This window comes from Myodes glareolus, chromosome 1 (assembly GCF_982192425.1).
Source record: "Myodes glareolus chromosome 1, mMyoGla1.1, whole genome shotgun sequence".
Taxonomy (NCBI): Eukaryota; Metazoa; Chordata; class Mammalia; order Rodentia; family Cricetidae; genus Myodes; species Myodes glareolus.
The window spans coordinates 9,908,691-9,935,996 of record NC_142026.1 but is presented as its reverse complement, the minus strand read 5'-3'; the positions used below and the strand labels follow the sequence as shown (position 1 = coordinate 9,935,996).

General features: G+C 39.1%; 1 protein-coding gene across 1 annotated transcript in view; it reads right to left on the bottom strand.

Annotated features, from left to right (window-relative positions):
* Positions 1-2,355: 2,355 nt before the first annotated feature.
* Cps1 (carbamoyl-phosphate synthase 1) overlaps positions 2,356-27,306 on the bottom strand; it is a 107,750-nt gene continuing 82,799 nt past the window's right edge. The window contains exons 29-38 of the mRNA XM_048458818.3: positions 24,938-25,015; positions 22,167-22,274; positions 20,323-20,412; positions 18,391-18,561; positions 15,867-15,941; positions 13,178-13,276; positions 6,669-6,728; positions 5,598-5,710; positions 4,273-4,402; positions 2,356-3,344 (exon numbers count right to left, since the gene is read on the bottom strand). Coding sequence (XP_048314775.1) covers positions 3,246-3,344; positions 4,273-4,402; positions 5,598-5,710; positions 6,669-6,728; positions 13,178-13,276; positions 15,867-15,941; positions 18,391-18,561; positions 20,323-20,412; positions 22,167-22,274; positions 24,938-25,015 — 1,023 coding nt within the window. The 3' untranslated portion in view covers positions 2,356-3,245. The remainder of the gene's footprint in view (positions 3,345-4,272; positions 4,403-5,597; positions 5,711-6,668; positions 6,729-13,177; positions 13,277-15,866; positions 15,942-18,390; positions 18,562-20,322; positions 20,413-22,166; positions 22,275-24,937; positions 25,016-27,306) is intronic.

Genomic DNA, 27,306 nt, shown 5'->3' with positions numbered 1-27,306 from the left:
ACTCAGAGGCATATACCCAAAGGATGTTTCATTCTGTGAAAAGGACACATCCTCAACCATGTTCATGTCTATTCTAGTCACAATAGTCAGAAATTTGAAACAACCTAGATGTCCCTCAACAGAAGAATGGATAAAGAAATCGTGGTACATTTATGCAATGGAGCATTACCCAACTGTTTAAAAAAAACTGTCATCATGAAATCTGCAGGTAAATAAATAGAGCTAGGAAAAAATTTATCCCGATTGAGGTTATATAGACGCATAAAGGAAAATATAGTACGTATTCCCTTATATGCAGCTATTGGCCTTTAATTAAATTATAACCAAGTCACAATACATCAGCCCGGAAAGGTTATGTATAGAGGAAGGCAATAGGATCTCCCTGGAGTAGAGAAATAGAATAGATTTTATGGGTGAACTGGTGAGGGGGTATGGAGTAGGAGGGTGACTTGGGGAGATGGAGGAAATGTGAAAAAAAAGACAACGAGAAATAAGGGTTATTGGAGGAGTGGTGTGGATACTTAATGCAGTGGAAATTTCCTAAAATATATGAAGGAAGCCAGGCTGTGATGGCACATGCCTTTAATTCTAGCACTTGGAAGGCAGAGGCAGGCAAATCTCTGTGAGTTCAAGGCCAGCCTGGTCTAAAAGAGCTAGTTCCAGGCAGGACAGGCTCCAAAATTACAGAGAAATCTTGTCAAAAAAAAAAAGACAAAGCAAAACTTTAAAACAACAACAACAAAAACAATGTACACAGCACACCAACCTTTAAAAAATTTTAAAAAGAAAAAGAAAGATCACCACTGAAACCTGAAAAAGTCCAACATGGTAGCACATATCACAGTTGACAAGATAGAAGCCAGCAGATCCCTGATGTTCTCTGGGTGGCCTGCTTGGCATGATTGACAAGTCTCAGACCAATGCAAGACTATGTCTCAAAAACTAAGGTGGAAGGTACCTTATGATGAGAGTCCAAGGTTGGTCTATGACCTCCACGTGCAATAAGTAACAAATATGTATTGCACCTACAGAATCATGAGCACCCACAGGCACACACACTTGCATAAAGACACTGTCTCAAAAACATATATGTACACACACACACACACACACACACACACACACACACACAAAGGGAATCCTAATAAAGTCTCCAAATAAAGGTGGAGATAGAGTCCCAGTGACCAGCTCATGTCTCAAAATGAAGTTTCTAGTACTTGGAGTTAGTTACATTCAAATGAGTTTTCGGCCAAATGGATACCATGGTAATCTCCAAACAGCCCAGACTGTTGCCAAGACAATGTTTTACTCTCCACAAACTGAAGGGAAGTGTACATTGATGAAGACAATACCCACACAACTTATTGAACATGGAGAGGTCGAGCTGGCACCTGAATAGGATCTTTATCCCTTTGTTCTAGTGTCTTTGCTAAGGGAAGGTACTCCGTAGGCTACGAAAAAAAAAGAAAGGAAGGAAGGAAGGAAGGAAGGAAGGAAGGAAGGAAGGAAGGAAGGAAGGAAGGAAGAAAGGAAGGAAGGGAAAGAAAGAAGAAAAGAAAGAAAGAAAAGAAGAAAAAACACCACCAACCCCAGTCCTTCCTGGAAAATATGCTAGAGAAATGGTGGCATGAAGCTTGTTGGAGTAACCAACCAACATCTGATTTGACTTGGGCCTACTCCATGAGATGGAACCCATATTTAATACTGCTTGGATGACCCAAGAACCAGAAACTGAATAGTTCAGAGACCTAGAGTGAAGTCAGATACTTCTGGTCTAAAAAAAATAATAACAATATAGTGATTCTAATTATATTCTGCTAAATTCATAGATTAGTTGCTTGCTCAGTTATCATTACAGAAGCTTCCTCCTGAAACAAACGGAAATGAATACAGAGACATACAGTCAGACATTTCACTCACACAGAGAGAGAAAGAGGTGGAGCGAGAGAGAGACCTTGGAATGCACAACTCTAAATAGGATATCTCCATCATATCCCTCCCCTCAGGGAACCTCATGTGAAGAAAAGGTGGAAAGAGTGTAAGAGCTGGGGTGGGGGACAACAAGAGGACAAGGCCTTCTAAACCAACTGAGCAAAGCTCATATAAACCCCCAGAGACTAAAGCAGCAAGCACGGGGTCTACATGGGTCTGAACCATGTCCTCTGCATATATTACGGTTTTCAGTTTAGTATTTTCGTTGGACTCCTAAATGTCTGAATGAATGGGTCTCTGATTCTTGTGCCTTCATCCAGGATGCTTTTTCCTCCCATTGGTTTGCTCTGTCCAGCTTCAGTGTGGTCATTTTGCTTAATCTTATTTTTTCTTATTTTGTTAAGTAAAAAGAAATCATTGGCATTTTAAGTTAATAGTATTTTATTTAAAAGTTCACCATTAAAGCACTGTAATAACCAAAACACTTAAAGGCAACAAAGGATGCCCTGAAAGAAAAAAGTTCTTGTATGGAAAGGAATGGGGGTCCTATGTTTAATATGTGTGAAATACAGAAGGCAGGGTGAGACTCAGACAATTACCAGAAGCTATCATAAAAAATGAACAGAGACTTTTAAAGTGTTCCAAAACTTGACCAGAGAGTAAAGGCCATAACTCTGGACATTTCACTTTGCATCTATTAAAAACCAGCAAGACTATCAAGAATATAAGCATCTCTGTATTCTCTGCCAAACTCCTGACATCTTCCAAAAAAATCCAATCTCATGTTATATGTCATGGGAAGAAGAAATGATATTTCTAGATTGCTTAAATAAATGAGATAGTTTAAAAAAGAAAAACTATACAAACATGATGCCATTCATAAATTAAAATCATTTTTTCATTTTAACAAATTTTCATGTAATCTGCCCTGTTAGTGGCCTCTGGGTGTAGTAGACGCTACTTTAAAACCAAGAGTATGTTTAGAGTACAGAGTTCAGGAGATGGGAGAACAGCTTTTTCTACTTTGATCACTATTAAATCAGCACCATTAAACGTTAAAAGTAGGTCCACAAAAAATAAGGTGTGAGTGGTTGAATTCCTTGTGAAGAACAAGTGACTTGGGGAGCACTTGGTGGTTTTGAAACAGTGACTGACATCAATTTCATAGATAAAGATACAGACTATTCAGAACAGAGGAACCCAAAATAAAATTTGGCAGCAATGTCCCTTTCCGGAGATAGGCTGAGAATGGTCCTTTCGGGGTGGTGTGGCTCCTGCTGACTCAAGGCTGAGTTCACTGGACACTTGGTGCTCTATGCTGCTTTGCCAGCGCTGTACTGCCTGTAGTGGAACAGACTCTTGGAGTCCACAGTGCGGGATTTCTGCACAGCTTCCGCAAAAAGTTTGGTCACCTGAAAGAAAACGTCAAAAATGTTAGCAACCTACAAGAGATGAAAGAGAATGCAGGATGAATTGGGAGTAGAAACACAAGGATATGCTCTGGATTTTCAAACGGGTGTGGAGAGAAAGATGTGATGTTGTTTCTTCAGAGACTTCCCTGTGTCTCAGACTCACCCACCCCCAGTAAGGATTAAAACTAACTTAGAGGGCAAAAACAGGACACGCAGGTCATTAGTGAATGTCAGAGGCGTGACTCCTTCTGTGAGGACTCTGGTGGCTCACATACAAATGAAACTGAATGTGTTTCATACAGACTCTTTCTGTGATGTGGTCCAGCATGTGTATTATTTCTGCTCCTTTGATCAGTAAGCTACTGTTACGTGCTGCGGCTTTCACTTGGAGACGAGGAGAGAGCCCTCCCCACCTTCATTCTATTCCATCCCAGATCTTTATACTCACAGGGTGATTGGATGGGTCACAAAAGAATCAGTTCTACTCATGGCTTTTGATTACATCAATTGTTTAATCTCTACCTTCAAGTGAAGCCACCATCTACCATACTAACACCATTGTTTTAGATTCTATTAAGAAATGTTCTCTTGGGCTGGAGAGATGGCTCAGTGGTTAAGAGCATTGCCTGCTCTTCCAAAGGTCCTGAGTTCAATTCCCAGCAACCACATGGTGGCTCACATCTGTAATGAGGTCTTGTGCCCTCTTCTGGCCTGCAGGCACACAAGCAGACAGAATAAATACTGTACACATAATAAATAAATAGATAAATAAAAAAAGAAAGAAATACTCTCTTTTCTCAGTGCTCCAGGAAAGAGAGAGGAAGAGAGAGAGAGAGAGAGAGAGAGAGGCAGAGAATGATTAACACACATGAAGGCAGACCCAGAAATAAAACCTACACATGCCTTATAGTTAAAGGAGAGAGCATACCTGGAAATTCGTGAGGAGCGCAATACCGCTGTCCACAGCTGTCCTCCGAATCACATAATTATCGTGGACAAATTTGGTGTTGTTGTTCGGGAGGTTAATCACGAGGTCAATGCTTCCATCTCTAATCAGTCTAAAAAGAAATAAATAAAAACTTACAGTTGACGACGTCTATTTTATAATTAGTTCAAAAATTACTAATACAAATTCCTCTCTCTGCTCTCTAAACCAGTGCTATCACTGAGCCACCTGGCTGCCCTTTTTCACTTCTAAGTCAATGTTCAAGTTGTACTCCCTGAGGAATTATAATTTTTTATTGTGGTTTTGAAAGAAGTCTGGTGGAAGTCTAACAGGATGCAAAACATTGTTTTTCCCTTCTACCTCCAGGCTCCTCCAGCATACATGTATCTCTCTTCCTGCTTCCCACTGCCAGGCAGGAGAAAGCATGAACCTACCTGGTTGTGAATTAACCTCTGTCACATTCTGTTCTTGGACTGACTGAACATACCCTAAGAGGCATTCAAATGCCAAACGCATAGAGCTATGGCTGGCTTTCACCTTACAGAACTCTACGCAAGGGACTCAGAGCATCATTGAAAGGCTTCTAAGGTCTGGACATGATGAATTTCTTAAGTTCGCTTCATAATGACTTCTTAGCAACTTTTAATAAAGAGCATATTTCATAGAATTTGGTATGTTGTAGCTATTGTACAAAGCATAACATCCACGGGTAACAGAGAAGGAGCCACTGTGCCTTCCTCCCGTGTAGCTTTGTAACAACAGATGCCCTGTAGTTCCTGAAGCCTCACGCAGTGTGTCTTACTTACAAAATCAGGTGGTGATGGCCTAAGAAATGACCATATACTTAAAAACATCAAATGCTTATTCCAGTTTTCTCCATGCAGCAAGTACTCAAAAAAATTGACTGATCCATTGATTCATACTTAGTGAAATGTAGATGATCAAATATATATGCATATACATACCTTGTGTGTATACATATATAACATTATATAGAAAGCACTGCATTAGGCCCTTTGTAGTTTACTTGTATCTGCCAAGCACTTTTAACAGAAATATCTGAGAGGTGTTTTCTAACACATGTACAGATGCACACACATAGTAATTCACTTTTTATAAAAATGGAACTGACACCCATTAATGTGTTCTTTTGTAAATTTTTTAACCAATCAAACTTTTGAAAATATTTGAAAGCAAATGAGGTGAAAGCTTCAGACTGTATTAGCGCCCACCATTTATCTGCTGCTTTTATTTTGGTTTTTTATTTCTTTTTTTCCAACTCAGAAAACAAACTATTCAGTTCTTACTTTCTGATGGACGAGAGGCTGGGATTCTGTCCTTCCTGAGATGGCCATGCCACCGGAGTGGCAGGGACGTTGTTGGCATTGAGCCAGTCTGATGTGGCTTCTGTGGCAAAAAGCTGTATTTAAAATAGAAAACTAGGTTACTATAAAGAATAAATCTTTGTTAATGAAGGAACGTAGAGTCACTTACAATAGAAAGAAGAGAAAGAAACATGGAAGAAGCGTGGTTCCAAAGGTAGTCACTTGAACTCAGAATCTAGGGCACAGATATCTTAAATATTTTTAAATCTTTTCAGTAAGAAAACATTTAAGAGCCTCTGTTGTAACTGCTTTTGTAAAAGAATTAGTCATAGCTTAGAAATTATTTTTGTGAGGTCAATGAAGTCCATGGCCATAGGCCCAGTCTGAGCTGTGGGAGTAACTTTGTTTTTCTAAACTAGGCTGTGGGCAGAGCTATTTTCTACAAAGACTCCTTGCCTATAACTGTAACCGCCGGAAACTATGACCTCATACAGAATCAAGAGAGGAAAAGATTCAGAAATACACTGATTAGTGTACTAATAATGCTTCAACAAAAGTTTAAGATTTTAAACTAACTACTATTGAGTTTGCAGTTATTTTGTTAAACCCAGTCTTCCTAATTATTTTATTCTATGTAAAGCTTATTTTTTAACTTTATTGTTTGGTAGTTTCAAGTGTTTACATACTTTAATTGTTTTCACCCCCCTTCCTCTCTCCCACTATAGCCCTTCTTCTCAACAAATTCCCTCCTATTTTCTTGTCTTCTTCTGTGCACGACCCACTGAATTCAGAGTGTCTTTGCTGCAGGGTGAGTGGAAGGTGTTTTTACTCCGGACAAGACAACTTACCAGTGACACCACTAGTAAAGAAAAAGATACTTTCCCCAACAATCATTAACTACCAATAATCCTCTGTGGAAGTTTTGAAATCAAGTTAATTAAACCTTGCAAATAGAAAAGGTGGCTTTCCTGTTTGTGCAGTATTTATTTCATGGACAAATTTCACTGTGGAAAGAAAGCTACTTTAAGAAGAAAAAGAAGTAAGAGAGAATACCTTGAAACCTTCATTGTGTAACTGCTCAGCCACACCAAGGAATCTTGGACGGAATGATTGCTGGAAGGAATTGAACACAATTTATTTTCTACATATACCTATCTTTGTTTGGATACATTAAAGATGGTGTCCCTCCCGCCACTGCAAAAGGAAGTTCCATATGTTGCTTTTTATTTAATGTAAGTTACTTATTCTCCAATGTAGATTTAAAATTTCATTTTTGTTATCTTGTTTCCTGCCTTCCACATATCTGAGCCCTTTCATTCACACTGAGACTTCGCCTGCTTTGATTAGATCCACACTGTTTCTTTGTGCACTGTTTCTTGACCTGGTTAGGGAGTTGCTAAAGCTGAGATCTGAACACCTTCCTGTTGTCTGGCTGTTTTGCTATTCCAAACAACCTACTCTCATTGCTGAGTCCTAGTTTTGCACTGCCTTTAATAACTCCCTCACTGTCCTAGACGGTCCTATGCTAAGAATCCCTAGAGTGTTAAGTTCCTTTACAAATCCTGGCTTTATCATTCACTAGAAGTGCATGCTCAGAAAAGTTAACACCCTTGGCCTCACTTCTTCACTTCTGAAAGAGGCATGATGATGCTCCTATCTCCTGAGGTATCACAGCTCACTAGCTTGTATTTCCCTAGGTGATTTAACTTTTCTCTGAGGTAGCCTCCTTCTCCCTTCAGTGCAGCAGTAATGATACTTATGGTATTGGGTCATTGTGATTGTCCAGTAGGTTACTTTATTAGCAATCACTACAGAGTGTTAGAACTTCAGATCAGCAGTTTCAAGGCTAATAACAGTTCTCAGGATATATTGATAAGTATCATTAAGACAGTTGCTGTTTTTTCCAGCTTTCCAGAGACTAGATTCCTGTCCCTGAAACCTAGTATTTGGGTTATTCTACCATTTATTATAACCCAAAACATCTTTCCCACCATACACACCTATTTCCACATGGGTTTTCCTAATGTTCCAGCTCATTTTTCAGACAGTTTCTATCAGTCTGTTGTTGTATACTTCCTAGAACCCTAGCTGGACCTGATTTTCTGGATCCCATCGTCATCAGGGGTTGGTCATCTATAAATATTTCCTGTGTTGGAGAGTTTATGTTTGCAAGGCAGTGTTCAGGATGGCATACAGTAAAGATGAATGATCTGCCCAAAGGGTAAATTCTCTGGTTGACCTTATTATCATGACTGTCTTAGTACCTAAGCTATTTAAAATCATGTATGCTTAAAATCATATCTTTTCTTCTTTAAATGAGATCATGTTGCTGATTTTTCTTTAAGGGGGTTTAACTAATGACATAATAAGACTATATCTTTTCATTTCTTCTGATTGGCTTAGAAATCACATTAGTGATGTCTGAAAAAGCATGCAAATGATCCTGTTTCTAATCCCCAAACTATGAAATGTGATCAAAAACATATCCAGATCCTTGGACAATTTTTATAATACTTGACTCATAAAGTCTCCTAATATTTACATGCAATGGTTCTCTGAGAACAGATCTAAATCCTAAGCAATGACTCAAAAACTATGTTCAAATATAAAATCTTTTTAGATTCTGGTCCTCTCCATCCTGGAACTGCAGTTTTATGAGAACAAAACACTGGCAAATAGAAAAGATGAACGCGATGGGCTGAATCTAAGCTAAGTCAGGCATAGGGGTTATTCAAGACAATCTTTTATAACCTGAACTGTGAGCGTGCCAAGGATAGCAGCTTTCTGTTTCCACTCAGGACTAAACAGAAATAAATGAGTTTAGATGCCAACAGCTCATGCATGGTTCTACATAAAACTAAAATAAAACTATAAAATATAATAGAGAAAATAATAATTCTATCTGACCAACACTAGGACAGTTTAAAGCAGTATGCAGAACACTAGGCAGAACAGGACACTAACATGCTCAAGCATGATCTTGCTTAGCAAGGGGATAAATGAGATGACCCATTATATTTGCTTCATAGCTTAAGATTTCTCCATAAGAAACATACATGGCATATGCAAAATGAGTCTCTGCATTTTATTAAATCCCTCGCATATGGAACATTACCTTTGGACTTTCTGATAAACAGAAAACAGCTTAGGTTTGGACTAAACGACATGAGAGGTCTCAGTTACTACCTGGAAAATTGGTGCGTTAATCCCGCACTTAACTAATGACTCTCACTCTTTTAAACATCCCCTTAGCAAAAAGTCACTGAGGACATGGTTGGTAATCATAATAATAACATGATAACCAGCTTTCCTTTGGGTTTCTAAAATGAACTACCACAAGAAAGGAGTTCCCGAGTGTCCCAAAGCAATAACATCAGCATCAACTGGGCTTACTAAAAGTAGGAATCTTAAGTCTCCACTAAATGGATTGCATCAGGTGGGTATCCCAGTTATATGCCGTTTTCAAACACTCCAGGTCCTTCTGCTGTGCACTTTAGTTTAAAATGGAAATGAATGAGGCTGAAAGGGCTATCCTTCACTCACTTCGCAATCTGAGGTAAAGATGTATTAACCTTGACCAAAGTCACAATGAAAAATGTTGAGGGAGGAATATGATAATGCAATTTTTCCCTTGCCATTTTAAAATAAAATAAGTCAGCGAGTCCTCTAAGACCTGCAGATACCAGGCAGAACCTTATTATGGAGCTGTTTCACTGCCGTCCCCCAAGTGGAAAAGATAAATATCCAACATGACAGTATTGGCAGTTCCCAGCTAGGGAGCCACTCTGCCTTCTGGTGCAGGGTGTTGGCTTTCATAGACACATTATAAACTTCTATCAAACATGTATTGAACACTTGTGACACATAAAACAGTCTCTCTACAAAAAGAAATTACCGCTGTCAGCTTGCGTCTGAGCAACCTCAGATTTAAAAGCCGATTGAAAATACCTATGTAAGAATCCATTCCTTAGTGGAGGTGAAAAGTACAAGTTAGTTTATGCTCTTGGAAATGTTTACAAGGAAAGAATTCTTTTAAAAGTGGAATGAATATCTATTTCCTTCAGTGATCATTTTCACACTAAGCCAACTTCCGGCTACAGAAGAGAAAGCCAAGTTAACACTAAGTGATGTCTGTGGATGCTACAGGGTTGCCGGGACTGACAACTGTGTGGTTGTTTCTAATGATGCCTCTTTGAAGATAAAAGGTTATTCATGTCACTTGGCATCGTCTTTTCAGATAAACGCTTGCCTTGTGTTTCCGAGCAATGCTGAAGCCCAGATGTCAGGCTGGTGCCTGCCACTTCACCAGCATCACTGAATAGCCCAATCAGAGGGGGAAATACAGAGAGTGCTCTCCATCTTCTCTAGAGTAAATCACTCATTGTTAAAGGGTGTTCTAGAAAATCTCAAAACAAGGCAGATTGCCTTCTCATAGCAACTAAAAATACATTGTGACAGGATGGAAGGTGGTTGGAACGACTGCAGGGAAATCAAGGGTGATTCTGTTGCCTCATAAACGCATATTATGCTTCTTACATTACGAATGCCCTAGACTGTAGAAGGCTTCTTGTAAAGATGCAGTGAACATGGCAATTAAGCTGACAAAGATGCTTTGTTAAAATCTGCATCCTTTATCCTAATTCCTAGGTACACAAGATTGATGGTACAAATATTTCAAACTTCCTGAGTGATTTGACTCTAACATCTGCCATAAGAAGTACAGAAAGAGATTACAGGAGTAAAGGATTACAATGCGGAAGTTTAGCAAGTGTGTGTGTGCAAACACACACACACACACACACACACACACACACACACACACTACTGTTTAAATGCTAAGAAAAACTGTTAGTAATAAATGCTTATTTTAGGATGCTTTCAGCTTGGGACACTAAGTGAAGAAGTTCTCCAGCTCAGAGTCACCTTGCTCTCCACTCTGAGTCTCACGTTCCCCAGTTTTCTCTTGGAACCTGTTGTGCCAGATGAGTGAGTCTAAGTGTCCTCATTAAATCGTTCTAAGCAGAGTATGTACTTAACTCAGAGAATATGGAGAAGGGAAAGAAGACTGTCCCACAAATGGAATGGACGCCTGTGTCCTCTCCATTGCTCCGAGAAAAAATAACAAAGGAAGTTCACAGCAATGATATGGCTCTCAGTGTTCTAGGGAGCCTGTGGCAGCATCACACTGTGTAGGTGACCACCCTAAGAAGCCCAGATGCTAACACAAACCCCTCTCTCATAACTTGATTAAATAACTTCCCAACCAGATGCTTTCAGACATACTTTCTAGTCCTGGCTTTCATTTCTATATTATTCCTCTGTAAGTCCCTTTCAGTTCTGATTATATGTTTGAAGGGGTTAAGATGAATCCCTCTGAGCCAACGGTAGCATGTACTTTTTCAAAGTGTATCCTGAAATACAGAACGCAGATGACTATACCCATGCTGCTGTGAATTCTGGGTAAAAAGATGACTATATCCACGCTGCTGTGAATGCTGGGTAAAAAGCTGAGTTTAGAGCAGATCTTTTTCTAGCTGAGAAAGAGCCTCTAAGACTTGAAGCTATTGGCCCTCTACTAGTCCACCCCATCATATCTTCAGCATAACTCATCAGACTAAGCACTTTTTAAAATTAGTATGAATGCAGTAGAGAGACTATATAAATATTAAATGTTGGGAATGGCAGGTGTTCTTTGCCTCATATAAAATAAGTCAGAAAATTATATTCTTTCTATTTCTAGAGGCTTACAATTCTACTGATCAATTTTCCTGAGTTACAGATATGTCAATAAATATAACTTTAGTAAATAATTTTAAACTATGTTTAACGCTGCACTAAAAATATGTTTAAATCCATGATTGTCACTCATATAGAAGCAGAATATTTTTCAAAAACTCATGTAACTGCTGAAAGATTGTTTTAAAAATAGTGCATTCAAAGGTAGAATTTTAATTAATAAAACCTCATCGCTTTGAAAATATTGTTCCCCAATCCATAAAGTCTCCCTTTTTCCTACGAAGCAAAATTCTGTTCACTGAAGCCCAAGTCCCACAAATATTTCATAGGAGCAAATTAATTTTGCGGCACATTTCCCTGCAGCACTGGAACTAAACAAGTCACAATTTTATACACCACTGCCTTTTTAAACTGCTATTTGAAAATGTTAGCAGTGTTTTGATTAGTTGTGAAGATGAGAGCTAAGGGCATGGTCTCCTCTGAACGTCCCCAGTTCTCACATTAAACTTTAAGCTATCACTGGAAGTTGGGCCAATAGTCTCCTAGTTTGGACTTAATGATACTCAGTACCCATTTGTAACGTGATGAGTCACTCATATGATGTGATTTGTCTCCAGACTGCCATTAAGCCTCACATAGCAAGCCATCTTGTTAGCCTTCGCTCAGATCCTCACCATCGCCCTTCTGCCACCTTCAGAAAGCAAAGCCCCAAGTCACCCTTTCCAGAAACTTCTCCAAAGTGACTACCTGTCTAGTCTCTGGAGTCTAATTTGCTAGTATTAAGACACCCTAATGAGGCAGCATTTATAACAATCACCCACTGACTTGAGAATACCTGATTCTCTTCTAATTATGCTTTTATTGACTTTTGTGAAGACATGCAGGGTTTGAGCTTATTAAAGTCACAGCAGGGAGGGTGCTATATATGACCACTCGTTTTTAAAGGACATAAGAATTGCTAATCTCAAGTCAAAATGAATGACCATTTGAGAAGCATATACAATTATTTTTTTAGGAAATTAGAAGTAGAACATGTATACACTTTTGTAACAGTTATTTCAAAAAGTTAAAGATATTTCATGTCCAAAATTTTACCCTAAGATTTATTTACACTTGACTTGCAACAATAAACCAATAGTGCTCTTTTTATTGTGGTAAAATATTAATTTACAGTCATCTCATCTTACTTTGGCCTAGAAGCTTAAAAGAGGTACATAAAGCTTATGCAAGCTCAAGCCAGATAGAATTCCAACAGGAATAAAGGAAATGGGCATGAGTCCCACCCCTACCTAAACAATGATTGGCAACTGTTAGCTGTGAAAGAGAGAGTTAATTTGCTTGAAGAATGAAGTCCCTGTTGGGTTGAACACCCTCAGTAAAGGCCACATATTCAAGAATACAAAGACAGCACAAATAGTGGTTATAAAAAGATACAGGACACAGAGTTGGGTGGTTAGAAAAAGGAGGATGGATGTGGAAGGAGGGGTATAAATGATATGTTTGATCAATTACATTGCAGAAAATTCTAAACAAATGAAAAATGAAAAGTGAGGAAACTATATAGAATAGGGAGCATCACTTTTCTAAAATAGCCCCTTTCACAACAAACAGATTTTTCATGGAGTCTTTTCTTTCTGTTTTCAGTTTTACTTTGGTATTTGCTGCTGCAACAGGAGAAGGCTGCTCAGGACCAAACAGAACATACAGTGGCCAGTCTCACAAGCTACAATTTTCTAAGGCATGCAACCAACCCCCTCTCTTCACTTTAACATCCTGACCTCCAACAGTGTGCTGCCTGAGAATGCGCAGTCACACACGCCACTCACCTGGATTCCAATGAGAATGCCTTTCTGAGGTATCTTAAACCCGGTAGAAAGCATTGCCTTTAGGAAGGCTGTGTGAATGCCCTCACCAAAGCACGCCACCTGTTAGGATTAAATGAAAAATACAAAGTTAAAGGAAGGAATACTAGTCAAATATACTTATACAAAAAAAAAATAAAAGGAGAAAGGAACAAAGAAAAATTGGAGGGCAACGTACTGATAAACTCTCTCCCCAGATTTTATCAGTGTGTCCCAAAGACCAGGCAATCTGAATCCAAGAATTAAATGGCTGACCAGGACAGATGTATCTTATGTTTTTAATTAAGCATAATGAATGAATAAGCAATTCCTTCTACACTCAACAACACTCAGTGGAACAACATACCGAATTACACTGCAAGTTATTTGGATACAAATCACAGCTTCTGGTGTGTAATGTGGTGAAGTTCCAGATATTAATATGAGATAATGTTTAAAACACTGTATGCATCACATGTACCATGCAGTAGTGCATGAATTCAGAGTTGGGAGTGCTAGAAAATATGACAAGCTGCTGCCCCACTGCTTTAAAACCACCCTGGCCACCTTAAGAGGAGGCCGCCTAAGAGATGGCAATAGTATGTGAAAGTCTCAAAAGAGTTTAATCCTTTTTATCATGTTTAGAAACTGAACCAAAATATTCTGCAGCTCACCCTGGATACCCAAGTCACAAGTCAAAAAGATGGGGGGGGGGGCGGTGAGGGGGAGGGAAGATGCCAAGCTAACTGAAATGGGTCCAGTGTATGGAGATGTCCTCTAGGGTAACTGCTGCACGCCATAATTACAAGTCAAACAGCCACCGTAACTGGAGGACAAGCGGTGTACTCTAACAGGATGGGAGTCAGCCTGCACATCATCATCTGGCACACGTTCAGAGTCGCCATTATAGTAAATACTGCTGACAGCTCACTTCATTCTTTAAGCAAATGGCTCTCTCTTGCTGGGCAAGGAAACTTCTCATGAGCATAACCTTCAGCTGACCACAAGTACACGTCTGCTCTTCACTCCACAGCTGAACATCTTCATCAGTCAAGTACTGGCCAATCAACTTGGCAATGTCAATTGAAGTTAATGAGTCTCATTGCCACTGAAAGGAACCCTGCAGTCTGATCAGAAGTGCAGGTACCCAAAAAAGGTACCAACAATTTTCTGCCTGGCCATTAAAAACAAAACAAAATGAAACAAAATATTAAACAGTCAAATAGTTCTGTAAATATCAGGATGATATTCTCACTTGGCAGCTATAGAATAAAGCGCCCCGTAATTAGATAAGAAGTTGGGAGTTTTGCAGTCCTCCGCGCTTAAACACTGAAAAAGTCTCTCTGAAGTATAGTTGAGATTTCTAAACTGGATTTATTATTCTGATTTCAGTTAAGAAACAGAATTTAAAACATCACTTGATGACACTAGGAAATATGACTTAAATATTAGAAGAATTTTTTCCTTTGCAGTTTAGAAAAGAGACAACAAATACAAGCAACTTCTAAGTTGTTCATATTTTGTTCACTGTGTGAAACCAAGAGTACTAGACCCGGAAAATGCCACAGTGGTGACACAGAATAAGAGAAAGAGACCTCCTCCTGATCCAGCTCTTGACCAATTGAGAACAGAATTCTGGGATGGGGATGAGTCTGTAACTGTGGATAATAGAGCTCCCATCATTCACAGCAAGGTTTGCTTTCCTACCAAATGCAAAGAAAACGCAAGAGGATCGAGAGCCACTTTCCAAGAGTGCAGCTCCAACACCGCGGTCCTTCGTTGTCCACTGCCTGTCTCCTGGTCTCTCTCGGCTTGTCATCAAAGCTCATGCTTGTAACCAAACAACCATATAAAACCTCACATGCTCACTGCAATTAAAAATTCTCCTCTTTATATTTTTGCGTAATACCAAGAGAAACAACGATGCTACCCAGTGTGATGTTGCCACTCCAGTGTGCACTGGTGAGGATCTGAAGGCTGTAGTGAGTACGTCTGTCAAGGGCTAGGTGATTCATAAAATGTCCTGACACTGACATGTAGGGAACTTTCTAGAATCTGACAGCTCTCGATGAGAAAACACATTTCACATTCTTAAAGAAACCTTCACTTGACACAATTTCAACACAAGAGAAGAGAGCCATCCAGTGGCCAGTCCCATTATAGATCAGTCTCAAGAGGCTGAAGCTGCCTCCCAAGTGGCCTTGGGGTTTCTTCTATATTTGCAACTCCCGCTTTTCACACCCACGACCTTTTTAATGTTGGCATTCTACATATTTCAAGTGATGACATGCAGATCTGCATCAATCACAGCGAATCAGGGGATGAACTGTTTTTACTGAATTCCATGAGAGCCTTAAAAAAATGACACGGGACATCCTCAGATGTCTAGAGAAATGTATGACTGTTATTGGCAGTGTACCAGTAATGTGGGAATGAATTAAGTACACATGTATTCAGTTCCCAAGTTCACATGTAAAAATGTCAACTTTGTTCCAAAAAAAAAAAAAAAGGTAATTCAAACTTCCTAAACCTTTGAGATGCCCTGGGAAAACCTTGTGAAGTTTGAGTTTCTGTAACCACTTACTACTTTGCATACATGACCGCATTCTGATCATAAAACTCCAGATTTTCATGTAACTTTAACAACAGTATTCATGTACCATTAACCGCTCACCTCTCCAGTGGAAGCCATCTCACATCTCAGAATAGGGTCAGCATCCCTCAGCCGGGGCCAGGAAAACATTGGAGCCTTTCAGACGTAATAAGGAAGGAAAGCGTGAGATAAGGGGTAACAGGAGATGAGAGGTAAACACGCTTGGAGAATCACCTCCCATAGGACTCATTAGGCCACGGAGAACAGAAAAAAATAAATTCTCTTTGGCCCGAAACTCTGACTTGAAAAATCACTTTAAAATTCTGTTCCAAGAATATGTGGTATTCCTGGCCCAAAAGTTGGGTTAAGTAATCACAAATGATTTCTGTAACTAGATCCCCTGGGACCAGTCTAGACCAATACTTCTAATCTGGTCTGCACATATTCTTACTGGAGTTGTTTCAAACAGCATCTACTGGGCATTAGACTCCCAAACACAGAGTTGAAAGACATTTTCCCCCGATAGGCTTTTGGAACATTCCCCTTCTTGTTCTGTTCATTTGAACTTGCAGCCAACCACCTTGCCAGACATGGCTGTCTGTGCACTGACTTCTGAGGCATTCAAGTGTTGTTGACACCTCTTAAAAGTTTTGAAAAACATTCTGCTGGGGAACATTTTTTCTATCTTTTTTTCATATGAACAGAACACTTCAGTGCTTCCTTTTCAGTTATTTTATCAGCATGACTCATAAGGACCAAGTTCTTCTTCTTACAGCTGCCTATTCATCTGGTCCAGACGACCCTTCTATTGACACTGGCATTTCTCAGTTATGGGAAAATGAGCTTGCGGTCATTTTACTGTGTCATCTTAGCAAGACTATGGTGTGTTCCTGCCTCCATTTGTCCTCTTCTGCTATCTACTCTTTACCATCAGCCACACTAGATCTTCCAAAATTGACAACGAGGTAACTGGAAAAAAATTAATATTCATAATAGGGACATCTATGAAGAGAAGATGTAAAATCAGTGAATACTGAGATGTTAAACTTACTTGGAATAACATACATTAATATATATATATATATATATAAATTTGCAAAACAAATTTCCTATATTTATTAAAAAAAGAATTTAATTATCTACTACTAGATTGCCTTGTCCAGCCTTGATACAGGGGTTTGTGTCTAGTATTATTGCATCTTGCTATGCCCATGTTCTATCGCTATCACAGAGAGGCCTGCTTTTTGTGAAGGGAGACGAAGGAGCAGTGGATCTGGGGAAGAGTGGTGGTGGAGAATTGGGAGATGTGGATGAAGGGGAGGCTGTGATTGGGATAACTAAAAACAATAAATCTAGGAAGTGCCTATAGTAGAAAAATATTTTTGTTTACTACTGCCTTCTGATCTCAAACATAAAATCAATATGTGTTATATATCCATAAGCATTAAAAAACTCAACAATGAAAAAATAAGATTCTATCTCAATACGCTATACAATCCAAAGAAACCTAAGTTATTAACTTTTCATTTTTAATTCCTAGATACTACTTAAATACCTACATTTAATATCAGAAGTCAGAGTCTCAACAGAAGCAGGTTTATGGTTGGAGCAACCAGTACATATAAGAACAGAATTCTTTTAAAGCAGTGGTTCTCAAACTTTCTAATGTCATGTCCCTTTAATACAGTTCCTCATATTGTGGTGACCCCAACCATATAATTATTTTCATTGCTACTTCAAAACTGTGTTTCTGCTACTGTTAAGAATCATAAATGTAAATATCTGATATGAGGGATATCTAATATGCAATGCCTGTGAAAGAATAATTTGACCCGCAAAGGGATTGCAACTTATAGGTTGGGAACTACTGTTTTAAAGACTCCAAAATATGTCAATTTCACGTAACTGTGTTGTACAATATAAACTAGCTTCACTGTGTGTGCTTCATCTAAGAAATTCAACTGTATTTGTATATTTCATGAATGATCTTGTCTGTCCATTGAAGTAGTTCATGAGAACACTGTACACTGAAGCAGCTAGAGTAACTAGTAGCTTTGTGATTAAAGCATTATTAAAATATAATTTTGATTCCATCACCCTCGCAGCTCCAATACAAACTATTATTTTCATCTTAAAAGTGGAAAATCTGTGCCATTGAAGAAAATACAAACTAAGAAAAAGCAGCTAGGGTGGTAAGAATTTAACCAGCCCCTCAGGGTAATCATTTTTATGAGACTTGTGAATTCCTAGAGACTTTTCACAGTTCAGCCTTGTCTTAGACAAGATTGTCTAGTATTTTAATTTTCTAACTAAACCATCATCATGTGTCAGTTGCAGAAACATGGGTTATAATCTACTAGCTAGTCTACTAGACATGGGTTATAGTCTACTAGCTGACTTTGAAGTTATGTTATCCTTGATAGCTATCAATATTTCTGCAAAAACAAATAGTTCATGTGAGGTTGCTTGCAGTACAACCTCAGTATCTTTTGAAAGTAAGGTGGTCATCAGTTCAGCAGGTCCATTAAGTCACAAAACTTTTGTGGCAAATGTTCCCCTTCGTTTCACCTCTGTTCATAAAATGACACATATTGTAAAATGCTACCTTGATGGCAACATAGTCAGCAGGAATGATGGGTTTCTCCAGTGTAGGAAGTCGCTGCTCATCAATACTCTCTCCAATCATCACCTTGGTGGCCACATCAATGAAGTCCACCCCAAGAGTCTTCGAAACAAAGGGGAAGGATCGAGAAGCTCTCAGGTTGCACTCGATCACCTAAAGATAAGCCCAAAGGGAAGAGATGATGAGAGACAGTAACAACCCAGTAACATACAAAATATGTATTTTGTACCTTGGTTTCCTTCTGTGATTAACTCACTTCCCCAATCCCATCCCCTTTATCTCCACTGCTTAGATTTCTGATTAATCAGTTTCTTTGAGAACACTGTCTTTGAATTTTGACTCATTTCGATTCCATTTCCCCAATTCAATTCCTGCATACTTCTGATACATTTCCTTAAGGGCAGAGTTTGGATGATGTCACACCCCAAAATGAAAAGTCCCCATGGAATCCTGATGGCTTCACATTAAAACTTGCCAGGTGAAAACCTTCTGCTTTCTCAATATGTATCTCTTTTATCTAATACCACTGTTGTAGGAGGCTGCTTGTTTGTTCCTGGCTGCTCAGCCCCAAAATAATCATTCAGAAACAACATTATTTAAATCACTGCTTGGCCAATCACTTAAATGTATTGCTAACTAACTAGTATATCTTTGGCTAATCCATTTCTATTTTTTTATATTTTACTATGAGGCTCATGGCCTAATGGCAAGGATCTGGCTAGCACCCTCCATCTTTCTCCTCTGGCGGCTCCATGGTGTCTCCCTGACTCTGCCTCCTTTCTCTAAGCATTCAGTTTAGTTTTCCCCACCTACCTCTATTCTGCACTGGCCCAATACAGTTTCTTTATTCATTAACCAATAAAAGCAACACATATACAGAAGGACCTCCCACACCATACCACTTTACTGGACTTAAGTCCTACTTTCCAAGATTCAGTTCCAGCCTTCACTTAGGAAAAAATACTTTCTCTAAACAAAAGGTTGATGATTAGTATCCCCCAAAATGTACTAGTTGTTCACTGTTGTAAATGATCTTATAACCATATGTAACACCCTCTACCTTCAACCTACCAAAATCCCAGCTAGTCTGTAAACTTTTATTCACAATATAAATTTTTTCTTGAAGCTTTTCATTATTTTCTCCAAACAAGATATGATGTTCAAAGATGTATTCAATATATATATATATTTGAATAAATATATACATATATATGTGTGTCTATGTGTGTATACTCAAATATATGTGCATATATGTATACATGTGTATATATGTATGTGTGTGCACCTGACAAATATGATTTTGTTCAACTACAAAGACATTTGCACACCCCTCCAGTAACTACTAAAGCTATTAATATACTTCTAGCTATTTCTGAGTTCATTTTCCTCCCAGGCCTTGTTAAGTTACGAAGTATCTGAAGTTGGAGAGTATGCTTCACACATCATCGTAATCACCACTTGACTCCATAGTGAATAGTGAACAGATTTTGGTTACTAATGGCTTGAATAAAATAAAATAATGAGAAACAATCTAATTGGCCTAAATTGTATTTTGTCTTTCAAGATAGGTTATAAAACAACTTTGTTGTCTAGGTAAGAAGCAAGTCAAATTTCAGTGAAGGCCCTTATGAATGCACACGCTGTCCACTGTAAGATATGCACACATCCATCTGTACTTCATGTTGGATGGGGACCTTTCAGTACATCGAGTACCTCACGAAGTTGTGACTGACACATCAGTGCCACCAAGAGCCCTAGCCTTCAAGCAGGAGAAGCATTACACTCTACACAACATCCCTCTCAGACAGGAGCAGCTGCCAGGTTACAGAGAGTACCAGGGTGAGGCACAACCCCAGCTGATCCAACACAATCTAACAACGTCGCGAAGTCCTCCAAGGTCATTAGATTTCTTACCAAGACATCATTTCCTTTGACAAGAAACTGGACATTGAATGGCCCAGAGATGGCAAATGCCTTTGCAATCTTCCGGGTTGCATCCTTCACCTAGAGCAAAAAGGACAATGACACTGTAAGAAAGAGACTGGTGGAGGTTTAAGGAGAAGGAGAATCCCATCCAGGTGGCCTTAATTTCTCTTTGTAGAAATCTGTATCTCTATTAACAATGATAGTTAATAGCAATAATAGGTAATATAAGGGACAAGAAACATAATTTTACAAGAGCACCTGCCATCCATAGAGCACTATCGCTTACAGTTGTGTACTCTGTCTGTTTTTATGCTGAAGGCTAAATGAAATCTTCCGTGTCTACTTCCTCCAACACCGGAAACTGCAGTTCAAACCATGCATCAATCTAATGGCCTACCTGCTGAGAAGGGCAGGCTCCCAAAATACATGGTCCTGCAAAACAGCCAGGGATATTTATTTCATGTTGCTTTTCTGTTACCCTAAACTCTACGAGGGTAGATATTGCGATCAGAAAGAAATAGTGTTTGCCTCCAGGGAAGTCTTACATATCTATATGTCACCCTTATACCCTTGGAACCCTTATACCTAGCAAGAAACAGGCTCCCTGTCAAGAGGGGCAAATACTCCCCAGTCATCACAGGTACAGGAGTGGGTCAGCAACTTAACTGAGTATGAAAAGAAGCATAGTCTACAGCAGTGCTTCCCAACCCACCTCAAGCTACACTCACATGGTGGTGACTCCAAACCATAAAATTATTTTCATTGCTACTTCCTAACTGTAGTTTTGCTACTGTTATGAATCATAAGTAAATATCCATGTTTTCTAATGGCTTTAGGTGACCCCAGCAAAATGGTCATTTGACCTTTAAGGGTGTCATAACCCACAAATTGAGAACCACTCCTCTGTGGCATCTCCACTTTGAGAGACTTAAGAAAATCTGGGATTGGTGCTTATTTACCCTAACATGAGAAAATGAATCACAGTTTAAATCTGGAGAGTTTTTAAACTCCTATGCTGTTGTTATTGCAAAGCGTTCTACTACCTCTCTATTCTAGAGCAAAAATCTTCGGAATACACTCAAAGCAAATATACAGGCCACCATAAATTCTTATGGCAGGATAGCAGGAAAAAATGTCCATAAAGGCCAAGTCAACTTGACCTCCCTAGAGTTCTCAAGAGTGACTTAAAATAGCAGGCGCTGCATATCTACCTGGCCAGACATATGGGATGCTGAGACAGTCATATTGGATAGCTCTTTAAAGAAACTGCTCTCAAAGTGTGGTCAAGAGCAATATCCCCAAAGTTCCGGCTTGGAGTGGAACTCAGAGTGAAGAGTGGAAGTTCAGCTTCCCGAGGTTCCCAAGTGGCTGCTGCATACCTTCTTCTACACTCCTCAACAGTATCCCTTTTGGTTGCCCTTAGCAAGTGCCTCTCAGCTATCAGACTCACCCATCAAATCCAGTCTCTCAACCTGGTCTCCAGACTCACAGTAATAGTAACTATAGGAGACTTGCTAAAAATAAAAACTCAGAGAGGTTTCCAGAAACTCAGAGTGGAGCCAGGTATTTTAGGAGGTATTTCACCTGGATAGTCTAAATGTACATTAAAGGTTGCACTACCACATAATCAATCAGGTTCAAGTCACCATGGAAGAGATCATCTCTGAGACACTCAGCTGGTTAAGAGCAAGGATGTTCCTTATTAAATCTAAGCTGAAGTATGCCCTACATCACTACCTAGTGTTTTTTAAAAACTAAGGGTTTTTTTTTCTATAGCTGTGGTGTTGGTTTTCATCTTTTGCTGTTTCTGCTTCCATTTATTAAATGATGACCTTTTCAATGGCTCCTTGGCTGATGGTTTGTGTAGGTAACATCAGAGTGGCGTCCCCGGAATGGACACCTGCATCTTCCACATGTTCAGAGATGGCATGGGAGATGACCTGTCAAAAGAAGATTTTTTTAAAAAAGTTGTCAGACACCTATTTCCAGGCACTGCTCCATCACCTACCTCCTTTGATGCTTAACCAGTTCTGGCACCACTAGTAAATTACTCTGCTAAATCCCCACTACGAGCAGGGAAAGAGTTGTTCCACGTCTGCGCCTCGGTGGAAGGTGACAAGCAGCCTCTCCAGGAAAAAGAGAGGGACAGAGACTTTGTGTTTTCTCTTCCACTGATTGCCAACATTGTAAACAGAAAGAGACAAGGCAACTCACACTGACAAGTGAGGATGAGACGTGAAACTGCAGTGGAAACAGCTTTAACTTTTAGACACCAGGAAAGAAAAGAAGAAAGGTGACTGTCTAGTGAGATGAACAACGCCATATATCACACACCACACACACACAGATTTTGGTGATTTAGAGAGAAAGATTGAAGATTTGATGCCCAGATCTTTAAAGTGAAGTTTGAGAGACAAGAAAATATTCTTGTCCTTTTCTATAATAAGGAAACAAAGGGAATATAAGGATGAATGACCAAGATTGTGTTGTTAGTGAGACTGAGAGGAACTTGAACCCTTGACTGTCAGATTCTGAAGACTATAACCTCAATCACTTTAGTCTATATGTTAATAAGATATATTGCTTGGGAACTTATGAGGCTTAGTATGAGGAGAATAATTCCTTGGCTGTATAAGACTTTTATAAAGCACATAGATTTATATACTCATCATATTTATAAATGGCTTAAATCAGAATGGCATTGAGTTTCCATTCTTCTGACGTGACTTTTGAGCTCTGGGACCTAGACAAGGCTTCGTGTCATTGGTTTCTAATGAAAGGGGACTAACAATGGTGTTTATCTACACAGAACTGTAAAACAAAGACTGCATATGAATGAGCTCATGTGTGTGCATTTTTGTATGTATAACTCTAGGCCGAAGAGTATATGTGTGTTTATGTATGTGAATATGGGTGTGTAAATGCATGGACTCACAAGTTTGTTAAAGAGAGAGAGAGGGAGTGTGTGTCTGTGTGTGTGTGTGTGTGTGTGTGTGTGTGTGTGTGTGTGTGTCTAGGAATCTAGGAAACAGAAGTAATCAGGAACATCACAATAAACCTGAGTGATATGCCCATTTCAGGAAATAAATTGTGAAATTATGTGAGTACACTGAAACATTTTCAAAAGACAGATTATGGGACAATGTGCATGGATTGCAGGTGAAAACTTAACACACATCCCAGAAATCTAGAGCAAATCCAAGCCAATGAGCCAGCATGGAATGCAACGGCAGCACATATATGAACAAGAACACACATCTCCAGGTCAGTCCTCATGCTTTATTTCTATAAATGTACAATCACATTCCTCTTGCTTTTCATCTCTAGCTTCAAATATTAAAAGTGGAAAGAGAAGGAAATTTACTCTGTGATCTAAAACAGGAGATTAGGAATGAGAGGTCTAGGAAGGAAAAGAAAAAGATTATCTCAAGATGGATAATGTGTGAGACACTCTTCCTCAAACAGAAAGTAGACTCCACTATGTAACCTAAGAGTTCTGAGGGTGTGGCTCGGGGACAAAGCACTTGTCTAGCATTTTCAGGTCCTAGGATCCCTCCCAGTGCTGAATTCACATGAAGGCAAAAACCATATGCAATCTTACAGGAATTTGTACCCTTAGTCAACAATGAGTTAAAAGAACCAAATGAACATCCTCTGAAGATGTTGCAGCAAAAATTCCTGTCCTTAAAGATGGGAGACTGGAAACAGTATCTCAGAATGCTTCAAATCAGGAATGCTTCAAATATAAGATTCTGTGGTTGGTAGAAACTATCATGAGTTTAAAAGAAAATAAGTAAACTCTATTCTGAACTGTTGATCTGTTAGGGGGAAAAGATTTGATATATTTGGCAGTGTTTTGAATTATTTGCAAAACAAAAGATGAAGGCCAATTTTTTACTTTATCCTTGAAGCACATAAAATGATATGCCCTCTCTAAAACATAAAGTATTATATTTCAAGATAAATCACAAATGCTTTGTTAAGGCAACCAGCAAATTGAAGTGAAGCACCCTTCCAGTTCCCTTTCTCCTTGATGCCAGAGTCATCACTGTTGCAGCCATTCCAGATGGAATGTGGTGAGTTAACTTTATGTTATTGCCCCACCTACACAGTTCTATGTGGTTGCCATTAACCCAGTGAGAAGGAGCTGGATAGTGGGAAATAAGAGAAGAAAAACCAGAGATTCAATTAGACTTTTCAGAAAGCAAAGCATTCAACTGTTTCTGTAACACTCACTGAAACATGAAAGGAATGCCACAGACAAAAGAAAATGAGAATGAAAGATCTATTCAAAAAGAATGGTGGGTGTGGGATGATAATTGATTCCGAATGTCATCAAAGAGAAATGCTAATAGTTTGAAATTCAAGGAATGAGATACCCATCACTCTTCCATTCAGTCTTCAGAGACTTTGAGAGTTGCATTTTAGGGTTGGTTTTTGCTGTTGTTGTTGTTCTTAGGGAGGTGGGAGTGGTGTAGTGCTTGCTGTAGTGGAAATTGTTTTGATTGAACAGCTTCCCCACCTTTAGAAACTGTGAATTCTAACCTGTGACTGTTTTGAGGTGGGAAGAATAAAGATGGGAAAAGTGAGAGAAAGTACAAACCCGTCCTTCTTTGCCAACAGCATCCATCTCCACTTCCCGGGCACCCTCGACAAACTTAGTCAGCACCACTGGGTGTTCCTGCCAACAACAAACAAACAAGCAGAAGCAAAACCTTGAGCACAAATTCCGTGTATAATATCAGGTAGCTGTGTAGCTGAGTAAATAACAAGGCAGTACTTGCGGAAGACTTAAGGCCAAACATACAACAGGCGCTCATTAGCTGGTCTGTTTTGTGAGAATAAGGTCATGGTCTGCTTACAGTAGGAGCAAGTGTTTTTCTACAACGCTGAGGGTTCAGCAATGTGAAAATGAATCCTGAAATCCCAAATGTTGGCTTCTGAGCCAGTTTGAGAGAAGAGTGGTCTATGGGTGAGATAAATATAACGTCCTTACCTTCTATTGGAACCATGAATATACATCTCCTTATTCTGTATCTGTAGATTATTGTTGGCTCAGATTCTTTCTGTCCTCACTTCTCTTTGCAAATGCTACAACTTCCTAGTCAAAATGTGAGTTAAATGTGTAAGAAATTAGAATAAGCTTAAAGGAGGGAATTAATACTCAATTTGTTTGTCTTGCTTTTTCAGTTTGAAGATGAAATCCTTTGTCTGAAGTGGATAAGCCTTATCCTATTTTTATTTTTATTTTTTTTTATAACAGTGGCAACTGGGTAACAAATCAAATCTGTTTCTTTATTACATTAACATGTGCTTCTGTATGCAGCGCCCAGGACAATGTTGAGCTATCCCTCCATCCACAGACTGGCACTACTTCCTCCCAGCTAAATGAAGAGGATGCCTGATGATCTTGCCAATCTATGTGTCTCCTCCCCTACGCTCTGCATTCTGAACCACGTGTTGCATGCACCTGTCTCCATTGCTTATCTTCCCTGTGTGTCTGTCATCTTTTCTCCTCAATAGCATCTTTCATGTTTCAGCTCCGCTTCAAAACCTAGGCCAGGTGCTACTTTCTTGAAGATTTCTCTAAGCCCTTTCTGGCCACTCTGCTATAAATCGTTGTCTTCTCCATGTGGTAAATTTAATGTATATCCTTGAACACTGTAAATAGAATTTAAATTTTAAATTTCATGTTTCTTTCCCAAGGTCCCTCATTATCCCTTATGTTACACTAGAATGCTGGTACCCAGCTAGTGTCCACCTTAGTTGCTCCTTTCTTCCATACTTGCCGTCAGTGAATACCCCCATTTCCAAAGTCTCACTTTAAAGGATAAGCTATTAATTTCAAAGTCAGTACTTATATCTCCATGTATACCTGTGTCTACCTGTCCTCTTTCCTTTAAATTTAACCTTATTTTAATCATATGTGTATGGGTGTGGGTCTGTGTGTAGGTATGTGCATATAATTTCATGCTTTTGGAGACCAGAGATGATGGGTCCCTCTGAAACTTCCCAACATGGATGCTAGAAACCAAACTCAAGTATTCATGAAGAGCATTATATATAATCTTATCACTAAGCCATCTCTCCAGCCCCACTAACCCATCTCCTCATCCTCAGTTCTAAATACACACATCCCTCTGCCTTCACATAATCTCCATTTGAATTTCTCTCAGGCTGCCCCATTCAAATTGTCTGGCGTGACCTACATCTCTTCCACATAACTGTCTCCTTCTCTGGCAGTTTTATCTCAGTCATGTCACTGGGTCAGAAATTCTCGTCATTCTCATCAGCTTCCAGCCTTCCCCTCTGCCTAGGCACCAGTTCCCTTCAGTGAGTATCTTCAGCATTATTCTCCACAGTTTTCCAGACCACTGCCACCTCCGTCTGAACTGCTGGAGTAGCTCACTAACCCTTCTCCTTGAATTTGGTTTTCCTCTCTCATGCATCCTTTCTGTTCTACAGCACTACAGCCAGTGCCATGTTTTATGTCGTAGATATGTAATAAATGCTTTATTAGTTTCTAGAAACCCTATGGTCTTTCTCACATTCAAACTGTTAAGTGTGCCATCTCTTTCTACTCACGCAACAGACTTTCTCAGACATTAGCTCTAAAATCCCTCCTCAAGAACTGAACATTAAAATTTTTGCAGTCTCCTTCAACATCCCACTTTTTCTTCTATTGCAATGCTTGTATCTAATTATTATTATTTCATGCTTTGATGTTACAAGCAAAGAAAATATGTTAACGCAGATACTGCATGTGAGTGTATATGCACAAGTATGTAATATACATCTTCCTATATATTCAAACTCATAGAGATAAATAAATACAGATGAATTATTTGATTGTCTTTTCATGAGTATATCCTTTGGTAGTTGAGAACAAACATCTTTTAGCTACTATATATGAATGGGTAAACAAATAAAGGAACAATGTATAACATTAATTTCACTCTGTGTTGAACCGAA